We start from the raw sequence: 23,226 nt of genomic DNA on the forward strand, positions 1-23,226 counted from the left end.
AAAATTATCATCAGATCAACCGTGCATGCTGGCACAGGCATGGGAATAAGAAAAAATGACATTACTAATTTTAAGTGGCAGTGCCATTTTCAAAAGTCCATTGATGCAGCAACTTTTCATCAAGTCTAGAAACTAAAATCTTAAGAACACTGAAGCACACATATGAATTTCAGAAAAATTCAAACAATTTTACTTGATTTGCTATTGTGTTCTTGTTAAAGTAAGAAGTCGGAGGAAAAAAGTGATCTGTTGCTTACTAAGAAGAAAAAAAGTGCTTAATGGAAAACATTTCTGTGTTGAGATCTTCACCCCTGCCTCAGTTTCCTCCACTAATAAAACAGAGACAGTAGCACTAATCTGTTCAACTAAACATTCTGCAATACAAATAAACAATATAACACCAAGGTAATATCGTTACAGAGAGACACAGACAGAATTCAACTCTCTTACAGCAACAAAAGAGTGAAACGGCACAAAGCTGATGTTGCAACCTATAGTGGTCTGGGATGGAGAACAGACACAGGACAATGCACAGCAAAATGGCTACTCAGAGCAGCAGTTCCTAAACAGTTGGTATCTACAAAAGGACAGACATGGATTTGCAAAAGACCTGGGTAAAGAAACTCACAGTGGAGTCTCCCTGCCCTCCTTTCATTATTGGTACTCTGATGAAATCACATGGGAGTTATGAAGAGCATATAGGGAAGACTTGCTGGGGTGGCAGGTTAAGTAGGAATCCACAGAGCTGGGTTGTCATGACAGCAGCTGAAAGTATGCAAGAGATGTATAGATCCTGGGTGTTAGAACAGTAAGGACTACAAATAAGATCATTAATACATCACATTTTTAAACACCAAGAAGCATACACTACATCTCATTAATGAAACACAGACTACATGATAACCATTTGCATTGGTGAGGGTGCACGAGGGTCTAGGACATACACAAAATGTTGTATTCATAAAGTACTGATAAAGCACAGGTTCTCACAGACTCAGTAGTCATGCTATACGTAAGAGGAAAGAAGTGACATGCACTTTGGTGGACCAACGCACTCGAGTCTCAGCTGGAGCATGGAAACTCACCACATGAGCTCCATCCCATTTAAAAGCAAAGTAAAACAGCGGAAACTCAATTTCCACAACCCTTCAGGTTAACTTTGCACTCAAACGGACTTGGAACATGCAGCGACTCAGTAACTCATCCCAGCTGAGAGGAAGTAACTTCCTGTCAGAGAGAAGTTACTCCCTGAAGTGTCTGAACTCTGTCTGCAGCAGCACGCCCGGCTCCCCGGCGCAGGCAGGCTGCAGGTGCTGACATGCCAGGCACCGCCATCCTGGCGGGTCACCTCCGAAGGCAGTGGGGCACAAACACTGAACAAGAGTGGCCAGGGATGGGAATGAAACAGGCCCTTGGTGGACACTCTTGCAAGGAAGCTTGGGAGGCAGAGGGAGAATGGGAGTAACAGGTGTTTATGTGATCTATTCAAAACTCCGGGAATTTGATGTGGTGGATTACTCAGGGACTCAGGGATGTCTAACACTGGGTGATCTTCAGGAGTCGCTACTCTGCACGGTTTGAGACCAAAGTAGCCTTTACGAGTGCCTGGCACAGGGAATGTACAAGTACACCAGTGCTCACAAATCCGGGATTCGCACGACAGGGCTCTTACACTGTACTCACCATCCAGCACTGGTGAAGGAGAGGCCCGCGCTCATGCAGAACACATGGACAGTGAGAGGCTGACTAGCGAAGGGGTCCCAGTAAGGACTACGGGTGAAATAGGCGGGGAGCGAGCGACTCGGGCGCTACCGAACAGAGCCCGGGAGCGGGGAGCGGGCGCTGCCCGCGGAGCCCGGAGCGCGGCACAAAGGCGGCTGCTCGGAGCAGGGCGCTGCCGGGTCAGGGATCACGGGGGGGAGATGCCACCAGCGCGCCGGGCCGAGAGGGGCCGGGCAGGGGTCACGGAGCGGGCGGGCAGCGCGGAGCTCCCCGGGGCGAGCCGGGCGCGGGAGGGCAGCGCGGCTCCGGGGAGCGGGGGCGCCCGCGGGCCGGGCCGCGGGACAGGCGCGGGGCCAGGCGAGGACAGCGGCCGGGCGGCAGCAGCGGGGAAGGTGCCGGGCGGGAGGCGGGAGCCGGCGGGGAGGGAGGGAAGGAGGGGAGGGCGCCCGGCCGGGGGGAGCCGGGCGGGACGGGCGCGCACGAGGCGCCCACGCGGGCGGTCGCGGCGATACTCACTATGGGTCGTTGGTGAAGCGGGGGCTCCGCGGGGGCTGGTATCCGTACAGGTGACAGTAGAGCACGTCGAAGCAGAAGCAGCACATCTCGGCCGACACCACCATCTTCCTGCAGCCGGGCCCGCCGGAGCCGGGGGAGGCGAGCAGCGAGGCGGACGGCGGGGAGAGGCCGGCGGGGCCCCCGCCGCAGCTGGGCGGCAGCGGCGGGGACAGGGCGCAGCCGGCGGCGCCCCCCGCCAGCCCCCCGAGGCCGTTCAGGCGGGGGCCCCCCGGCGGGGGCAGCGCCCCCGGCTCGCCCCCCGCCGCCGCCGCCCCGCCGCAGTGGGAGCCGCCGCCGCCGCCGCCCGGGCCGGCCGAGCCCGAGGGAGGGGAGCTGGAGAGTTTCTGCTTCTTCACCCCGCAGCAACCCGCCGCCATCTTGGAGCCGTCTCCCCCCACGCAGCGCTTCCGACCCATGGCGGGGGGGCCGGCCGGCCGGCCGGGGGACGTGCGGCGGCCCGCTCCGCCTCCTGCCGCGCCCGCTCCGCCTGCACGGGGAGGGGGCGGGAGAGGGAGCGATGAATGAGGAGCGGGAGGGAGAGGAGGGTGGGGGGAGAGACAGAGAGAGCTGCGTTAGAGCGACCCGGTGAGCGGCCCCGGCGGGCAGGGCCGGGGTGGAGGGGGCAGCGCGGCCCGCAGGTGTGGCGGCCTTTCCCCCCCCCTCCACACGCCGGGCCGCCCCTCTCGCCTTCCCCCCCCCCCCCCGCGCTTTATCTCCTCCTTCTGCCAGGGAAGTGGAGCAACTCCACCTCGCGTGCTAAAAAAAAAAAAAAATAAACCCACAAACCCGAGCTCTGCAGGCGCCGCACGGCAGGAGCAAAGCCCTTGAGATGGTTAAAAACACCCCGCTAAATAATTCAAGTGACCTGAGATGCCTTTCTCTGGGGAAGAGGAGGGGGGGGCTGTGTTGGAGCCGGCAGGCTGGGAGCCTGCAGAGAGTGCTTGGATGCACCTATTAAACATGCAATCGTGATGGCTGAAAGCCACGGGCTTTATGTATATATTATATTTTATATAGATATATCTGTTTTTTTAATTACAGCTTTGGCAATTGCTTCACAACCAATAAATAGCAGCTCAGAGTGCAGGCCCGCAGCTACAGAGCCAGCAGCCCTGACCCGGTGAGACCATGGCCCTGGGTGCCTGCAGCCCGGGAGAGACCTCTAGGGAAAGGAAATCCAGGGAAAAAAAGATGTGAGTTCCTGCTGTCCTCCAGACATCTAAAATTAAGCTTAACAAGCTACAAGGGTGGCAGGGGAAATGTGTTTTATATTACTGTTTTACATTAGCCTCATATATAGATCTATCTCAATTTATGGAGAGGCTTGCAAAGAGCCGTAAAGTACTTCAAAATCTGTCTGTATGTATATTTAGAAAATAACACCTCACCCGTCAGTGTTATGCAGCCATCTCTGGCATGGGATGTAACAGCTGTTTAACATAGAATAGCAACACTACAGTATCGAGGAAGACAAGGGGCAAGGACTGCCACATCGAGTTAAAATAATATCACAAGTTTAGAGAGACGCAGCCGTTACACAAGCTAGAATGCAGTATAGAAAAAGTTTTCAGTCACAGACTACTTAGAGACTCAGTTTTACATTTCTTGTTGGAAATGGTTTATCCAATATCCTCATGATCTTAATTTTGGCTGGATCTTAAATTATGGATTTGAAGAGAAAATCCCCAATCACTAGAGGGCTAATACTAATGGGTTAAAAAGCCCTTTGAGCCTTTCTGTCCAAATACTGGCCTAAACTCCTCTTGCTTTGACTGTGAATCATAGCCTGAGGTGAAACAGCTGCAGGGAATACAGCAAACAGAAAGGAGAAGAATTAGATGGTGTGAAGCAGTCTTTTCCATTTTTAAATGTAATGTTTATGTTTGGAGCTGAAGAATACTTGAGAAGAGAACCCAGTTCCCCTCTCTCAAACAACTTGCAAGTTTCTTTCAAAACAAAGGCAGTGTTTTCTCCTTAGGGATTCATTTGTTTAAAATCAGTTAGCAGTGACACCTTCTGTTGCTTTTGGGAAAACAGTTTCTCCAGGTATTGAATTCTTTTTCTAATTTTTTTAACATCCAACATTATTTAACACTAATATTTATAAAAAATATTAAGTAATTGCAAAAGCCTGTGGTACACACACAAATATAAATCATTCACTCCACAGGGACAGATATTTGGAAGGTGCAGTGTAAGTCTCAGAGCTAGGACTGATATCCTTATGCAATATCAAGACTATTGATAATGCATAGGGATAACTTTTTGATTAAATATTGTATTGTAATGGTCCTTGAATGAAAGGCTAAACTACATGTGTTACTTATCTATTAAAAACACATTGCTTTTTCCACTCCTGCAGATGTTCTTTGTTGTATTTGCCTGTAGTTGTGCTCCTATTTTACCTCAGTACAGTTCAAGCATACCAAATCTCCATGTAAAGACAACAATAAATATACAAACACAACTGCGGAAATTAGTGGAGTCAGAAACACACAATTGTATTATCAAATATCTTGAAGTGGAGAGAACTGCAGACTCACAAAACATTTTTCGTAGCTCAATGAAAAATTTCTATTTATATTTGAAGGAGCACTTATTCTTTGGATAAGATTGTTTCAGTTCACTGCAACATGTGTTTCATTGGCCCTTTGTGTCAGTTAAGTCTTGAGTACCTTTACATTTCTTATTACAAGGAACCCTGAATATGTTCAGTTCTTCTGGACTTCTACAGTACTTCTATACTTTGCTAACTTCAGCACATTCTCTCCTGTTAGTTGATGACTTTTTGGTTGTGTCTCATATGCAGTCAAATATACTGAGCGAATTCCGTACAAAACCCAAACTCTTTAGAAGTACAAGCAGAGTCAGAATGGAAGTGCAATTAGGTCAGTTTAATTTAGGTGGGATGTAGCTCTCCTTTATGACTCCAGCTGTTTAGCAATATTGCTCACCTCGTGTTCTAAAGCCCCAGTGATTTCAGTATTGTCACTTATTACAAGTAAGAGATTAAAATTAATGTTTTAATTAAAAATCACAACCATTATTCTTGAAAAGAGCTGTCAAAGAAATTATTCTAAGGAAAACAGAGTTATTTGTAGAAAGATCTTTCTCAGCGACCCAAACCTGCTCTGAAGGATTGCCCTTCTTAAACAAGAAAATCAGAATGACTAGTATCTAGGGGAAATGATATCCTAACACACATGATCCAATTCTTTTTGAATCCAAGGTAAAATTTGCACTGACTGTAGTAGAAGTGTTCTCAAGTGGCCCAAAAGATGATTTATGTTCTCAGTATCCTTCAATCTAGTTAAAAGACAAATCAACCAGAACAAGGAAACTATGATCCAAAATTGGGCTCCATCGGTAAGTGGGAGTGATATAATCCTTGCCTTATTAGTACCAATTCTTTTAATAGGCACTGTGACAGGTGAGGGATTTAAAAGGGTACTTAAAATAGCACATTTAGGCTCTGGTTCCATGTGCATTTCTGCAGGACTAGTAATGTTGGTTTAAGCAGCTCTACCTCAGCTAATTGTTCTCCTTCCTGCCCCACCCATTCTGTTGTGTTCATGCAGCTGTTTGTGCAGATGTGAGGCAGAAGATCAAGTTGGAAAACACTCTTTTCCCTCAATTATTTTTCAGCCAAATCAGTTCTCCAGTCTGGTTTATCAGAGGGCTGCACAAAAGTCTGTGTTGGCCTGTTGGAGTGGCTACACAAAATTGTGAATTAATGGCCTTGGGCAGTTTAAACAGTGCTACTGAAAACTTAGAAGATGCAGCCTAAAGCTACATTGCACATATTTATGGGGAAACTGTCAGAAATAACAGAAGTCTTTGAATTTTAAATAATAGGTGAAGAAAACCAGTTGAGGAAAGATAAAGGGCCTTGTACAGGAAGGGTATTGGTTTATGCTTGAGACTGTAGAAAAATCAGAGCCAGGCAATGAAAGAAAAGGAAACAGAAGGCCCTCTTTTCAAGATATATAATATTCCACTTTCTTAGAACTGAAGAAAACGTTATACCACAAAAAATTCTATAAAACAACCCTCAACAACTTCAAAACTTGAGCTATGTAAACAGCATGTCTATGGAGTTAGTTATTATTCTAGAAAAGAGTCTGTACTTACATATTCCAAAATGCAATTTTGTATCTTTGTCTTTGTATCTTTCCATCATAATGAGCTTTTTTGGATGGGCCTGCCATAAAACTGGAAGATTTACATGCTGAAAATTCCTTTGGTCTGAGGAGTTTTCACCCATTGTGGAGCCAGTCTAGGCAACTCTTCCCTTGCCCTGCAGCCTACAAGGCTTTGTGAGTGTAGCTGGGACGAAAGTGGGTTTGCTTGTATTACTTTCTCACATTATTCCCAAACTGTTCTATCACGCTCTTGAGACTCATGTGAGTTTTCCTTAGTATATTCTGCTTAGACAGAGTAGCTACTGTTCTTCAGTACACTCCCTGTCTCAGCTGTCCCCAGGAGAAATTAGATGCAGCACTGAATCTAGGCCAGAAAATGTGCACAAAATCCAATAAGTTAATGAAAGTTAACTTGCACATGTCTGAGAACAGCAATTGTTCCTACCAGTTAGAGGCCATATCCTGCTATTGTTCCATATATCAAACCCCTATTGAAGTCTCTGCTAAAAAACCTTGTACAAAAATCATCTCAGGATGTGATACCAGCCAGCAGACAAAAAGTCCTCACATGTTGTGTTACTGGAATCCTGGCCCTGTTTCATATTATGAGCTGTGTTATAATTTTACCATACTGTGAATCCAATCTGTGTTATTTTAAAATTAATATTGTTTTACAGACATTTTTCACTCTTACACAAAGTTAGGGTTTGGTCCTGTTGCACTGCAAAACTGGGCATTAGTTTGTTAAAAAAACCACACCAAAACACCCCAAACAAACAATCAAACAAAAGCTCCCACTAAATGAACCTCCCAAAGCAAACAAACAAGAAAAGCAAAAAATCACCACACGTTCTAAAATGTTATTTATGAAAGTAAATAACCTAAGACTGGGCAGTTTTTGAACTAGAGATAAAAACATTAAATGTGTCAATGGAATCAGAGAAGTTATTAAATTAAAAACTTAAGGTTCAAAGAGCTTGTAATAAATGAAAGGTGAGAGTTGTAGTAGCATTTTAATGGAATTCTTTTCAGTTAATTCTGTGATCTGGAATGCTCCTCAGATATTATGTTAATGCAATATCCTATCCTTTTTGAATGTATTTTTCCATTGTACAGTGGTAAAAGAAGATGTAGCTTACATAGCTGTATTGTCAGTATAAATTCGCCATGGCTTCATTGAGGTCAGTGGAGGTACAGTGATTTGTGCTAGCTGATACATTAATAATAAGCCTTAGGACATATTTTTTGACTTGGCTGTTTGTAGTTGGTCTCCTTCACAAAATATTTTCCACCACTGTAGAGCAACCATACGTAGTAATAGCATTTCTCACTTCTAAAGATTCAGAGCTTTAAGTGTTTTCAGTTAATTAGAAAAATACACGGGTGAATCCAGTGCAGTCATACAGACCCCCCCAATGAACCCTGGCAACAGTCAAATACAACACAAAAATTGAGGTGTATTAGGAAGAAAATGTAATCATTAATTTTCAAATGAGTGAGTGAATTAGGAAGATAGAATGCGTGGTGATTTTTTGCTAAGAATTAAAATCTGGTCAGGACACCACAGTTACATGCCTGTTTATTCCTAAGAATTGCACTAGACCCTTAACCATCCCAAGCGCCCACACTTGATTTAATATCTCATATAAAAACATCAAAATGAAACTTTCCTATCAATTTAGTTCATGCAAGGAGCAGGAATTTCAGAAAAGAGGGGAATTTTAACAACATTAATTGATTGTTAACTATGTTAATTGATAAGAATGACAGAAGTGCTTCTGTGTAAGGAAGACAACAGGCATACATTTTGATGTTCTTTTTGATGTGAGACTGTGTTGAGCTTCCTTTTTCAGATGTTATTTAATTTTCTTGTGAAATGATTTGTTTCTTCTTTTGCAATCTTTTTGCACATGTTATCTAGCTTTTGGTCTGAAGGAATTCTGCCTCCATTCTTCTAATGGCCAGTTCTTAGCTCAGGTTCATGCTCCCTTGCTCTACTATTTTGCACTGCTCAGATAGCATTGAAGCTGTCATCTCTCTGTTCCTTTCAGAGAAATGAGATATACTGTTCTTTTCTCCAGAGACTGAAGAACTTTTTTCTTTAATCTTTGTGAGCAGTAAAAACTCTGTGAATCCTTCTGCTTGCCCTTTACCATTCTAACTTCTATAATAGAATCTGTGAATCTTAAGATGGCCAAGAACTGCTTCCACTGTTCCAGGTGGGAACATCTAATCACTTGATATTGAAAGGTTTTAGTCTCACCTAATGAAATACTTTGGCTATTGTTTTGAAAGAATGTTTGTTAGCTACAGTAGACTATTTCAGCTTCTAAAAATATGCAGGGCACTCATAAGTATTTCTCCTTCTTCAGTATTGTAACATATTGCTATTTATTGATTGTATTTTTTTCCTTTTTCCCTAGAAGTATCAGCATTCTTTATACTCCATGCCCAAATTGCTTAACCTTATATCTTCCAGTGCTTCTGATCTGTACATGTCACCCTGAATGAAATGTTGATCCTCCTTTCTGTGACTGGGTTAATGAAATCACTATTTATGTCACTTTGGTGCACTTATCTTCCTCTTTTCTGCTCAAAGAAAAAGCGGACAAATGCCATTTTTTTTTACCATAAAGGTGCTGGCCCTCCAGCCTATCAACTTGTAACTGCTAAAAGCACTAAATACATTGTCTTAAAAGAGACTTGAGATATAAATAGAATGTTAGTTAACAGCAGGTGTTACCCTCCGTGGCAAAAAGCCAGCAGGGCTCCAGTAAAACCCTTCTCATTGCAGTTGTTACTTTCATCATTGGCAGTTTGTGAGTGCAGCCCCAGCAGGGCCTGATGCTCACAGTCCTTTGGAGTCACCTCTCACCCTCACCCCTCTCTGCTTTCACATATTCAGTCCTGCAAATTCTTCTTCTTTTTCTCTTTTGAGTGTGGTAGGAAAAGTCAAACAACTCATGAGCACCGAATCCATAACTCTTTCTTGTGTCTTTATGGCTTTAGAAGGGACTAGCAAGCCTGAACCCCAGCTCCTGCAAGTTTCTGAATGAAGTTGAACCTGTAGGAACTGGTAGCATTCGGTACCTCACTTATTCAGTTACACATTCATTAGTTTTACTGCTTCCTTTCGGAAGAATTCCTGTTCTCCAACGTAATATTTTCTGATGTACTTTCTATTGCAAAAGTCAGTTCTCCTTTCAGACCTGTATAAATCAAATCACTCCAATGAGGTCAATAGAATTTCACCGTTACAGAATGATGAGTTCAAACCCAGGCCTTTTAAACCTGTAGGTTCCCTTGTAAATTGATGAATGATTTGTCAGTTCCCAGGTCTCCTGAGCTATCCTCTGCTTTCAAGGAAAGTGATATTTATATAGATCCACATCCATCCCACACAAATTTCATTAAACAAAACTTTATGTCTTCTCATTCTTATCTCCCACGTTTGTATTCTCACTCTAGGGAAGGGCCTTCAGGCTGCCTGCTGGGGGTGATAATTTCTGTCACAGTTGTTTAATGTATAAAATAAGCACATTATATTCATTTTGAATACAAAGCAGCTGATAAACATGAAGCTTCAACAAGGTTTCACCAGTTCTTGGCATAGTAGGCATTACTCCTCTGTGCACTCTTCCTTTCATTCACTATTTCTGATATTCCTTTTTTCACGTTATCCATATAATTCAGTCTGCCATTATGGCAAGTAAAAGCAGACGTTTTGTTTTTAATATGATCATTATTTAAATGTATTTTAAAGAGTAAAATAAATAATATTTTTTCAATTGTGAACTAAGTCACAGCATTCAGGAAGCACTGTTCCTTATGACATTTTCCTGCTAACCATATATAAGGTGAAATTACAGTCTTTAACATCTAGAAATATCTGGGATCATCCAGACTCATATCTAAGCTTTGGTTTGCATGTTTGTTTTTCTCAATGGTTTCTTCATGGTTAATATTCTAATAACTTACTGACTGCCAGAGATTGCACAGGGGTAGTATGTTTTGATTTAAATACTGTGCATTTGATTTGAAAAAATTACTATTTCCATCCTTAACACTAAAAACATATCCTTGATGCTTCAAATGAAAAAAAGAAGTTCCCTGCTTGTGTATTTTAAAGTAAATCTATAAATATATTAATCTAGTGGCTCCAATTATAAATAGAATTCTGGGTTTGTAACCATCTTTTAAAATACTTCTCTATAATAACTCATTCATTTTGGTTAGCATTTCTAAAGAGCATTTCAAGACTGGGACTACCTCATGGCATACTTGCAGAGAACCCTAGCACAGCACATCAGACCTAAGGAAATGTTGCTGAATTATTTCATGGGTATCCATTCATGGGCTAGGTTCTTACAGCTAACATTCAATTTAGATCAGGGATTTAGAAGAAATTTTAAAATAATTTAATAAAAAATCCCATGTATTTAACTCTAAAAAAATCATACCAGCGTCTGAATTTTCTGTTTTTCCATTGCCTACTTTGTGTTTGTTTTCACAGGTCAAAGTCCCACTGCCCAGTGTCATCATATTCAAGTTCTGCAGTGACCTGTAAGTCTCTCACCTCTAAATTTTCTATTGCAATAGAACAGCTGCCTGAAAACTGTTGTGGTCACCTCATGAATACTGAAACATGTCTTTCATTGAACTGTCTTTAAATGTTGTATATCAGGGTAGAGTTTGTCTTGTTATGTTGAATGCATGTAGTTCAAGCATGTATGCTTATAGTATAATACAGATACATTTTTAAATCTAGCTTATGATAATCTAATTCATTGCATTTTAAATGGAAGACTCACAGCTTATCAAATCTACTTCTGCTTCTGAAAGTACCCTTACTCTAAACCTTGTTCTTTAAACTGGTTAAATCAGAACTGAAAGTTATCAAAGAAAAATATTACATTTGCCCTTTGATGAACAATTACCAAGCATTACATGTTCAGAGTAAAAAATGGATAACATTTTATTTTATGAGTCCACTAACTAATAGTGAATTAGAATAAAACTCCCGTGGGAACACATTTGACATTCACATGAATAACAGATGAGTTCATTATGATCCCCAGCTTATAAAAAGAATGGCAAATGAATTCATAATTATTAAGCATTTAAAAATAACACATTTCCCCAAAAGATACAATTCTGCATTAAATACCCGGCTATAGTTCAGCTGCAGGGCTCTAAAGAACCTGAACTGAAATGGTAGCACAAATCATTTGGTCATTCACCACATTCTTTAACTGCTTGGTAGCCAAAGAAATGAAGATTTATATGCTATTTAATGCCTTTGAATTAATTCTGAAATTTTGAGATTAATCTTGCTTCCAAAGCAGAGAATACAGATTAGATACATGGTGCATGAAAGGATTATGCTGGGTCTATGTATAAAGAGGAGGATTACAGCACATATGGCTACTGACATGTACTCATGTTATAAGTGCCTGTGGGCATCTCATTTGAAATATATATTAGAGTTGAATTTTGTAGGGTTTTTTTTTGTTGATAGATATGTGGTTGTATATATGACAAATACCATCCAGGACAGTTATTTTGCTAGAAGTGACATTCTCAAATACTTGCCAAGCTGTCACATTAGCATACTGCTCTCAGCCAGGCAGGAGACAGCTCTTCCATGAATTGAACTTCTGCCCTGTGATGACTTTAATAGCACAGGGGTCCCAAAGGTTGCCTTGTCTGCCAGGCAGACAGAGAAGTAAGAGATGCTGAGAACAAAGTTCTGAAAACAGCACAGAGGACTTGCAGAAGAGGAGAAGGGAGATGAGTAAAATCCTGTTCTTTGAACTACTTGCACCAAGGACATAAACAGAAAAGGGATCAGAAATTAAGACTGTTCTAAATGCTGTTAGCACTAAACAGGGGCAAAATTCTTGTGTCCCCAAATCTTACATAGATTTTGATAGCCTTGATGGAAATGGAGGGAAGAAGATTGTTATTTTCTATACACATTCTGACCCCATAGGTAGCCCTCCTTGGTTATCCAAGGAATAGAGAAATAATGCCATATGTTACTTCTGTATTCCTTTTCTGAGTATAGAGGTAAGGAGGTGTGAAAGACCTTGTGCACATGTAGATTTTAAAATCACGTTGTTAGTACATTTTCCCAAGTTCCCTTCTCCTTAGCAGCAGCCCAGACTTTAACACAGCTGTGTTGCCATCAACTGTGTTATCATGCTGATAATCAGGGGGGGAAAAAAGCCATGTCAAATGTACTCATATTTGTTTCACTCAGAGGTCTGAAGCTGCAGCCTGTCATCAGGTGGACTCCATGAGAGACCTGGGCTGTGGACTTGAGAAAAAGGACTGTAAAACCAAAAAATGCAGAGCAGGGAGGAAGTACAGAGGGAAGGGTCTCAAGGTTTTGGAGGGTGAGGGATGTACTGTACAATCATGAAAACAGTCATGAAGACTAGAAACATTAATCAAAACAGAATTCTGTAACGGAACTGTACACCTTTCTAGTCCAATTATTTAGTTGTCACTACTAGGGAAAAATTAACCAAAATGTCAGAAAAGCCACGTGTACTATACAGTGTTTGTGGAGAAGTTTGTGTAATTATTTGAGAGACTGTTAAATGTTAAATGAAGATAAAATGATGTCTTTCTGCTTTGGAACAAGAATCACCACATGAGCTTTAGAAGTTGCGTAGTTGTCAATGAAAGAATGTGCTTTATACACTGCTGAATCACATTGCTTTTATTTTAATAGTCTGTTGGAACTATCTCATTTAACTTCTGACTTGATCTGGGTGGGTAGAGTTTGGATGGATATCCAGACAACAAAGGCTGAGCTGATGCTTCAAAGGAAGGTGAAAAATACCCAAACCTAAATCCAACAGATAAAAACTAAATGTGTATCAGGGAAACTAATTGTGCATCAGGTAAACTACCTCATTCCTTAGGCCTGTGGATTGCTGGGTGAAGTATGTGCTTTGATTACAATTATTGCCTTAATGCAGAGTTTCAATTCTTATGGGTCCCATGAGGACAATGCAGGAAACCTGTTCTGTCTGTGATGTATGAAGTGAGGGCTATGAACCCTTGGATTCACAGATTCACAGATTCCAAGACTAAGGGGATGATAATAGCCATGCATGCTAAGTGTGCTGCATACACCTTTTTTCCCTTGGAAGATAAATTTGAGTTTGGAGGTTCTGTTTTGTTTTGTTTTTTTTTTTCAAAGCTGATACACTATGAATTCATTACTTACAAAACTTTTGAAGTTTCTATTTTAAAACATTTAATATCTGTCAGAAAGATGTTTGTTTATACACCATTTAATATTACAATGTATCTATGATTGTCAATATTTGAGATAATTGTTATTATAAAGAAGGCCACAATAAGAGAAATGCTGTGATAGCTCTCCAAGTGATGACAAGGAAAAATGTATGTACTTTTTACTTATGAAAATCTGATGGCATTACCTTACTATAACCCCTTTGAAGTTAAGACATCAGAAGACATTTAAAAATGTTGGATAAATCACCCAAGTCAATGTCACGTCATGAGTGTTCCAACCATATCCTCCCTCACAAGGCCACTGCTGCTCATTATCCAACATCAATGTGCAAAAAATTATCTTGAGAAACATTACCAGGTGGGTTTCTGTTCATTGCCAACGCATGAGATTGCAAGTAAGTTATTCCAGGGTTTGCTCATAATTTGCTTGGTAAAAGCTGTAAATTAGATACTTCTGACAAAATAAAAAAACTGTGGTCACTAAGATTCTTTTTTGAAAATTAGGAAAGGAAAAGTGGTAGAAATTATTTAATACTAGGAATGGGCGAGTCCTGACTAAGAGAATCAGAGGGACAGCCACCTCTGAGAAGGAAGGGCAAATCCATACAAGATTTACCTTATTTTTTAAAGGAAACAGGTACAGTTGTGAGAAAATTTGAATAATTTGTAAGGATTAAAGTCTAAGATTCAGAATGTGCTTACAATAAGACAAGTCTCAATCTGAATCACCTCAATTTGTGATAAGCTGTCTTGGAGCAGATAGCAAAACATGTTTGTTCTAAATCTTATGAAACAATAATTATAGTAAGTAAAGGCAATTGGCAGTGATTGAAATACTAATGACACATTGCATTTCAAACATTTGTTTAAAGTGACCTCAGCCTGTTATTTTACTGCTAGAGAACAAACCTCTCTCAAACTGCATTTGTCTACTGCTGAGTGCTCTGATAGAATGCACTACCCAAATTAAGTGTAATTGCTAATAATTTATTAACCAGAAGGTTTGCTATTATCAGCTTTGTTTATGTAAAATGGAGATTAAAAAATAGTTCTCTTTCTTGCAAACTGCTGTGCAAAATTTCATCTGATCTTATTAGATGTTATTATCCCATAGGAATGATGGGGAGGTCTCTTAAAATAGGTGGTATTTTTACTTAGAAAATTTAAAAGAAGAAAAAAGATAAAAAGCTGCACATCATAAAGTTCAAGCTACTTGATGGCCTCTGAATGGAAGTCCTTCCTTGTCCATAGTGTTGTCCTTTCTCAGTGCTAGGGAATGCATGACATGCCACTCACAGCCAACAGAAAAGATGTAGAGAATCCAGTTAGTTCCTTACCTTCTGTAATTTAGGAGTTACATTCCCTAGATGATTAAAATTCAGCTATATACATCATGACATCTGTTAACATACAAATGCATTTAAGTTTCTTATTTGTGACCTTGCACATCACTGCATGTTCACCAGCGGTACAGGAAAATGTAGTTTTGTGTTAGTTCATAATGAATTTGTTCTTACTTGCAAGTGCTGGAAATGTGGCACAATATTTTAATTTCAAACACTGGAAGAGAATTTTAAAATCCAAGTAATTTATTTTAGCAGGCTGCTCGGAAACATTTACTCTATTTTTTACTCTAAAAGCTAGAATTTATTTGTTGCGTATTTTACTGATTTTCTATCTCTACCCATGAAAATTAAATGCAGAGGTTTAATGTTTTAGATCATATGCTTTCAGGCAACTTCATACATGCTTCTGCATGTTAAAATCTCAGTAAATAGAGCACCTTTTTCAGAGAAAAAAGGTCTTGAGGAAATAGCCATTCCTCTTCCGGAGGTAATTTCACAGTTGTGGAGTTTTGGCTTTGTTTTCCTGTTGTTATTCTGCAGAGATAATTGGTTGGAGGGTTATCCAAGGCTTTCTGAAAGGTTGTGCACTTGAGATTGAGGTCTCAAGCATGGAAGAGTATATTTGCTCCTGTGCTAGAGCCAGACCAAAGAAGGAGGGAGAAGGATCCCAGGTGTCCATAGTTCAACTAACCTGATCTCAGCACAGATTAGAGATGTTTAGAGGCAGCATGTGACTGAAGAATGGGGCGTGGGATCCATCATAACCATCCCATTTTTCCATCAATGTGCTGGGACAAGAGTGGAGTGGTAGATGCAGGAGCCAAACCCAGCAGTCTCCGGAATTCCTGTGGTGATCTGCAAGTGAAGCCTGCTTCGTGCTGCCGGAGCCCCGCAAACTGTGTCCGTGTGCTGCTCACCTGAGCAGGGCTCTGGGAACTTGGCCGGGGAAACCCTTCCCGAAGGCCGTGCCAAGGGCTGCAGGAGGGCACAGCCCCACCTGCTGCTGAGCTCGCTTTAGTGCCAAACACTGGCGGGGGCTGGTACCGAGCAGCGCTGCCCGGCTGGGCCTGGGCACACTGCGCTGCATAACTTCGAGTTGACTGGAGAGATAAAAATAATCCCTGACATAAATCAACTTCATTCTGCCTCAGGACATAATTTAAATACCTTCTCCTGGGTGTTCTTCCCTCTATAAAAGCAGCAAGTTCACTCTCCAGCCTTTACACTCTACTTCTGGAAAATATTTAATGAGGGACTCTGCCACGGTGAGGGCAGAGCTATTGCTGCTGGAGGCTACAAGGAATATCAGCTAGGGACACAGTGGTGGGAAATGGAAAGGTATTTTAGAAAGGCTCTTGAGTATTTCCTTTCCCAAGATTGTAAGGCCAAAATGTTGCTTGACTTTATGAATAAAGGTGGACAAAAATTTTGAATGATTTTTAAATTTGTAGAATAAAAGAAGTTTGAAAGGACTGGGACCATTTTTGAGATTAGGTTGAACTAAAATAGTTTCAACTGAAATAATAGGAAAAATTAAACATTTCCTTGGTTTTTAAAGGAAATATTTTAACATGCTTAAAATAAAATTGTTCATATTTTGAAATTGAAATACTATTTTCCGTTTCAAATTATAAAAGCAAAAAATTAGGTTTTTTAAAAAGGTAATGAATAATATTATTTTAAATTATAATATTCAGACTTACTCCAAATGGAAATTACTATTTGTAAGAAAAAAGGTATTGTGTGAGCTCTGTTTGAACTGAGGTTTGTACTTGCTTCTTTCCGACTTTTTGATTTGGTCATTGAACTGGAGAAAACTTCATTTGTTTGGTTCTGTTTGTGAAATCTTCACGAGACACTGCCCTGAGAGTTTTCAGGTGCCCTGTGTGTTCTCGAGCCTTGCTGCACGCTCTGCCCGTGCTGTGCTGCGATCCTTTGGGGCTCAAACGTCATGTGTAGGGACTTGTGATTTCAGCAGGCTGCACATGGAAAGCAGGATCTCTTAGTTCTGCTGGGACTGTGGGATACCTGCCTAAGGTACCCTTAGCTCAGCATACACTGAGCAAAAGACACTTTATTGGTCTCAGATCTTTCCCTTCTACTTTGTGTTCCTATTCTTTTCTTTTGTGTTCCTTGCTCTCTTGTCAGCCACCATTTCATTTCGAATAGACACGACATGTAAAATTTTCCTGTAAAGTTACAGAGCAGGTGATGAGAACTCCAGGTGTCCTATAACAGTCTCATGCCCTCAGCAACTCAAAGGCAGAATATTCTTATCCGGGGTTCTTCTCCCATTGTCTGTTTTGACCCTATGTGACTGACTTAGGAGGATGCTTAAGGGTTTCAGAAGGTGTTTTGCTCAGTCATCATTGTCACTCTACCACTGTTGACCTTTAGAAGCTCAGAAAGCTGCTGCAGTTTCCAAGACAGGCTTAGCAGACCTTTCCTAAGAGAAGTAAAGTAGATAATGAAATCAAGTGCTACATGTCTCCATTCAGAACATCACTTGAGCATGTATGTGACTACAGATTTGTGTGTAGGATTCCTACTCTCAAGTAGTAGTTGTTCGGTTGTGTTTGGTTTGGTTTGGGTTTTAATGTATTTTAAAGAAAAGTTATTAGGGTTGGTCCAGTAGCTAAAATCTTCAGCAAACAGGTGACATTATGGACAGTGAAAAACTGTTACTAAGAGTGAGCCTCTGTATTCAAAACAGCTAATAAGTGTTTGCAATCTGAAGAGGCAAAAATGAGCAAAAAGAGAGAGAAAAGGAGCACTCTCAGTGCAGTTTTACAGATGGAGAAGGGGACAAGCCTTGATTCAGGAAAGTATGGAGGCAGATCCTGATTTTTAGCATTTCCAAATGTGTACATTTCAACATGCTCTGTTTGATACTGGCAATGCTTTATGCCTACGCTTTTCTAATTTTAACTGTTCTGATTTTTTTTTACTATCAAAGAGAGGGGCTTTTATAGTTTCTCTTCAAACTGATTTTTTAAATACACCGGAACATCTCTATTCTCAGCACAGATTTTCAGTATATTTTCAGATTGTCAGCAGGTTTTTTATGGATATGTGGGGGTTTTTTGCCCCCCAAATTTTACTGCAACTGCACACATCCGGCAGAGAGCAGCAAGGAGGGAGAGATTTACATACATTGACTGGCTGTGCTGACTTTTCAATACAAAATAACAGAGTTATTGTACTGCATCAAAGTAAGAGTCTTAGCCTGGAAGGGATATTTCATTGACATTGAACTGAAAACACAGTCACAGTGTAAGGGATCTTAAAATTGGCTGGACTGTTTCTGGATGCCTGTGTTGTTCAGCATCCATATGAAAATCCCGGTGCACAGCATAAGCAGACTAATGAGGTGAGACCTTTCCTTAGTAGTCTAATCCTTTAGACAAATTCCAGCAGCCGAGCAGTAAATCAGAAAAATGGTACATTCAAGCTACTTGTCTTTGTCCAGCGCTCTGGTAATAGTTTGAAGGATACAGCGTGTGAAGAGGTTTATTCCTCACATATGCCTTGACACACTCTAGTGGCAGAAGCTCGCAGTGCCGTCCAGGCGATGGAGCCCAGGCCATTTCTTTTCCTTTTGATGCAGAGCAATAGTTGCACTGGGTGAAAATTTAGGTGATTATTGAAAGTAACCTATCAGTTCAGAAACTACCATGCAAGCCCTGTGCTTTTATAAAACTTGCATTTCTTTTTATGTTTCAATATATAAAATACTGGTTCAGGAATTTCACTTACTTGACATTTGTGGAGAGTTTTGAGCAGCACACCCTGACCTGCCTGAGTCATAGACTTGTGGCCACGATATTTATGCAAGATATGAAAGTCAATAAGCAGCACCTATCCACAAGTCCTCAACACTTATCCTTTAATGGTCATGGATACAGATCTTGGGCAACCTCATCTTTTAATGAACCATCATTAAATAGTAGATCAACAACCACATTAAAAAATGTATTTATAGCTAAGGTCTAAACCCAGTGGTTTTGCTGATCAAAATAGTCATAAATGATTCACTGTTTTGTCTTCTGAGAAGATATAATGGACCACTTGGCTGCCTCAGTTCTCTCTTAATTTTTCCCTCTATAGAGCTACTCTGTGGCAAAATCCCTCTGATAATACAGTAAAGTATTTAAATATATGCTTTATCACCGCAGCATTATAAAGATAGTCCAACCTATGGTGAAGTGTTTTCTCCAGAATCTCGAACTTTCTTTGGCAATACTTTTGGTTTGACTGTGGGCTAGTACTGATGCTCTGGTCTCATTGCTGTTACAGTTTGGGTTGCAGTGGGGTGCAGTATCTTTCTGTGTTTTACTGCAATTTACAGACTAACATGACTCACATATTTCACATAGCACAACTCAAAATTTCCCTTCCTCAGGAAATTTTGCTGTTTTGAAACTCTCATTTGGCTGTGTCACAATGAAACCAAAATCCCATTTTCCACAAACCAAAAAAGTAGAAGCATCTCATTCTGGTTTAATGTTTGAATTTATTGTTGTTGCTTAAACAGCACAAGCAGATTACATGTATCTAAGGTTCTGCTTGTTCTTTCTGCCTTGTTATTGTCTATTTCAGTGACTCCTTCTGTTCTTTCCTCTTTTGAGTGTTCCTTTCTAGTTATCTGGACATAAAAGAGCCACACAGATATTTTAAACTGGCTCTTTCTGCTCTGCCTCTGAAGCTTTTTAATTTTATTTTTTTTAATAACTTTTCTCTCTGTATGGGTAAGTTACTCCAATAACAGTAAATCTACATGTACTGTCTAAATGCATACACATGAAAATATGCCTTTCCCCCAACTCCCTGGAGGTCCATTTGAGTTTAAAAGTGAGTAGTTTTTAGGCTGGTGCAATTCAATCCTAAATATTGGAAAGATACTGACTTAAAATTAGAACTGGAGTGAACAAGTAAATCTCTCATTGAAATCAACGGGAATACTGCCAGTTTACACTGGGAATGAATTAGACCTTGGGTTTTTTGCATCCTCATTTGACCTGTTGTCCTAAAATAGCATTGTCAGACTAGATGTATCATAAATTTGTAGTTGTCATAATAATCATGTCATTATTAGTGATTAGATCGGCTTTAGAGTTTTTTTAATTCCTCACCCTGTTGCCAAGTTCCATGAGGACACAAGCTATGGGTTAGGTTGGAACTCTGAATTCTTTTTTCTCGTGGAATGGACAAGGTGCTTCCAAGCCCAGGAACCTGTTATGCATTCACACGTACCTACATGGAGCCCTATTTGGGCAATACATCGTTTTTTCTCACTGCTTTTAGTGATATAATTAGAAATGGAAGGGCATCTCTGGGAGTTGTGCTGTCAGGAGATCTGCTCATCATGGGTCTCATGTATCTCAGGATTATAAATATTCCTTTACATTAATGTCCATTTTTGATCTAGACCCTAAGGAAAGCAAAGAATAAATCAAGTCATAAGAAAAAATAAGACAACAATGGATGAGTGAGCGTCCAAGGATATCATCTTGAAAGATTCAGTTGATTGTATCTAATGAGGCATCAGTTGTTTGCTGGATGTCTGGGCTTTGTAAAGCTGCAGCATTCACTGAAGCAATAATCGGTGATGAACTATTCAACTTTCGATAATTAATGTGCTTGCTTTGTCCACCTTTGTATTTTAAACCAATGTCAGATGACTCTGTAATCTATTTTTGCATCTACTTTAGGCTCCTGTTATAAATAAATGAATATTTGAGTACTGCATGTCACTGCCCTGAAAGTCCTCTCAGGGGCTTCCTTGATGGAAGGGTTTTTTTGTCCCTTTAAGACACAAAGGGTCAGACTTGGAGCAGGGAAGTTATATTCTAGAGAAAATTTAATTAGTTTCAATGGACAAGAGGAAAAAAATTAACTAAGCGTATAACTAACTTAATTAGCTTTGGGCAAGTCATCTCAGCCACACAGTGGATTTATATCCTTTGGTGCAGTCAAATGAATATGACTCTCTTGCACTCAGAGCCAGTTTAGATTCCAAAATAATACAGCTCATTTCACTGCCAGTTGAATAATGGAGAGTAGTTGACAGATTCTTCCATCTGTTATGCCCAGACCATACTTTTCAGTGCAGATTTTACTAACTATGTAATCTGTTATTTCTTTTCATGGTGAGAAATTAAGCTGCCTTCTTTCTTCCTTCTCCCCTGGGCAGTAAGGAGCTTTATAGAAAACATCAGATAAAGGTATTTCGGGCTGTGAGACTGCAAGCTGTCTTATGTGACTATGGTTCCATTCTTTTATTTCAAGGTACTAATCCTAGGAGGTTTAATTTGGAAGTATTAAAGAGTTCTTCCCTCTGTTTAAACAGTTTGATTGCCTTTATGAAAAAGTCAAGTTTATGTTAAAATTCAGGAAATGTATTATAAAAGTGCACAGAGATTATAAGGGAAGCCAGCGTGTTCCAATCTAAAAATTCTGTGAAGTGACTCATTTCTTTGCCCCATGACTCTGCAAAGTCACCAGATAGACAAATGCATTATGCAGATAGAGAACTGGAGACAGAGGTTATGTGATGCCCAAGGCCATGCAGTGAGTCGAAGCTGAGCCAGGGTGAAGTTCCCATTTTAGTGTGCCTATTAATAACACCAGCACAGACAAACTGCATGAAAGAACTAATTTGGAGGCTGTGTGATGTCAGCATGCTCTGCAAGACTGAAATATTGTTTGTTTCCCTCTAAAATGGTGGAATTATTAGACATAAATATGACAGGATCAATATCTTATCTGAAGGCTTTCTCATACTTAGGGATAATAATCTCTTTCCTCTTTCCCAGTTGAGACCTTTTGCTTTTACTTTGCAAACAGAAAAATTATTTGTTTCAACCATTTTATACCTTCAAATTTTGAGGACTAACAGCTCAATGTTGCATCTGGCATCAAAAAGACAGTCACAGCATAAATAATGTAGGGATAAATGTGAACCAGTGTTAATGAGAACCAAATTTTGCTTGCATTTGCTATCCTTGTTAAAAATAGTATTTACATTTAGTAGACCATTCCTCCATCGATAAATTATATTCTTTGAGTTTGTATACTTTATTTATCTTTAGATTAAGTTAGTGACTTCAATTACTAACAGGACGTGGCAGAGGAAAAGATATTGATAATAAGAAGTTGGAGGTAGGAGCTGCTGTATGTCATTAGTATCTGTCAGTGACATGCCTTGCTGACTTGGGCTGGGATTTCTAAGAATAAATGTAATTTTTAGATGCCTTTGGTAATGCTTCTCTTTCTTATCATTGCTAGCTTGATCATCACATGTAGTAAAACCAAAGGCAATCGAGAATCCACAAAAGTAGAGAAATATCCACTGGAACTGACTGAAGAAAGGTTGAGATATTTGATGGGGAAGGTTAAGGAATCCATTGCAGATGTGTTTAACTGGAGCCAATGTCTAGAAAGCCAAAAAATGGTATCAGGGATTATATTTAGCTTGCAGCCTACAAAGCATTATCACAGAAATTCGTGAAATGTTAATGACGAGGGTTTGTTTTCCCAACTAGTTTTAAGGAAAGTTATCAAGTGATTCAACTAAATCAGTCTTTATATGGATGACATTTTAAAGTGTCCAGCTTACCTATTTCAACAATTTTACTTATTTTTTGGCAACAAATTAGATTTTGTCAATACCAGAAATCTAGTCTTTTCATCCAAAGAATTTATTTCTTTTCAGCACAGCTAAAGTAAAATTACCCAGTGACTGCAGTTAAACTGTTTCTTGTAGCCACTGTTTTATGTAGCCTCAGACACATAATCTTTTAAACAGATCTCTTGGATATATTGTACTCTCTGTTGCTGAAGTGGGAGCTCACTGCTTTACAATCTCAAGATAATTAAAATACTTGAATATTATGGAATATGCAGTGACTGGTGATGGTGTTTGGGACAAAATTTCAATCATAAATTTTGCAAGGATATCTTTCGAAAGTTAATTTGAAAAGAACAGCCATCCATTTCTAAAGGTTGATTGCAACAGAAATGCTGATTTCTGTTGAAGGCTGCTTAGAGCCTTTTATGTATCAATCCCACAGCCTGTGAAAAGACCTCTGAAGGATACAAGTCTGACCTGCTGTATCTCTATGGGAGTTGCAGAATCTACATAGAAACTGGGTTATGGTACTGACATGGTTTTGCCAATAATTTTAGCC

At 40.2% G+C, this 23,226-nt stretch overlaps 1 protein-coding gene across 2 annotated transcripts in view; it reads right to left on the bottom strand.

Moving 5' to 3' along the window:
- The window catches only part of AMMECR1 (AMMECR nuclear protein 1), a 93,143-nt gene that overhangs the window by 65,079 nt on the left and 4,838 nt on the right, over positions 1 to 23,226 (bottom strand). For both annotated transcript variants that reach the window (XM_039387826.1, XM_027716554.2), the window contains exon 2: positions 2,239 to 2,764. In XM_039387826.1, the coding sequence (XP_039243760.1) occupies positions 2,239 to 2,764 (526 nt within the window). The remainder of the gene's footprint in view (positions 1 to 2,238; positions 2,765 to 23,226) is intronic.

Source organism: Pipra filicauda, unplaced genomic scaffold (genome assembly GCF_003945595.2).
Source record: "Pipra filicauda isolate LSUMZ 115617 unplaced genomic scaffold, ASM394559v2 scaffold58_size5111680_pilon, whole genome shotgun sequence".
In the NCBI taxonomy this organism is placed as follows: domain Eukaryota; kingdom Metazoa; phylum Chordata; class Aves; order Passeriformes; family Pipridae; genus Pipra; species Pipra filicauda.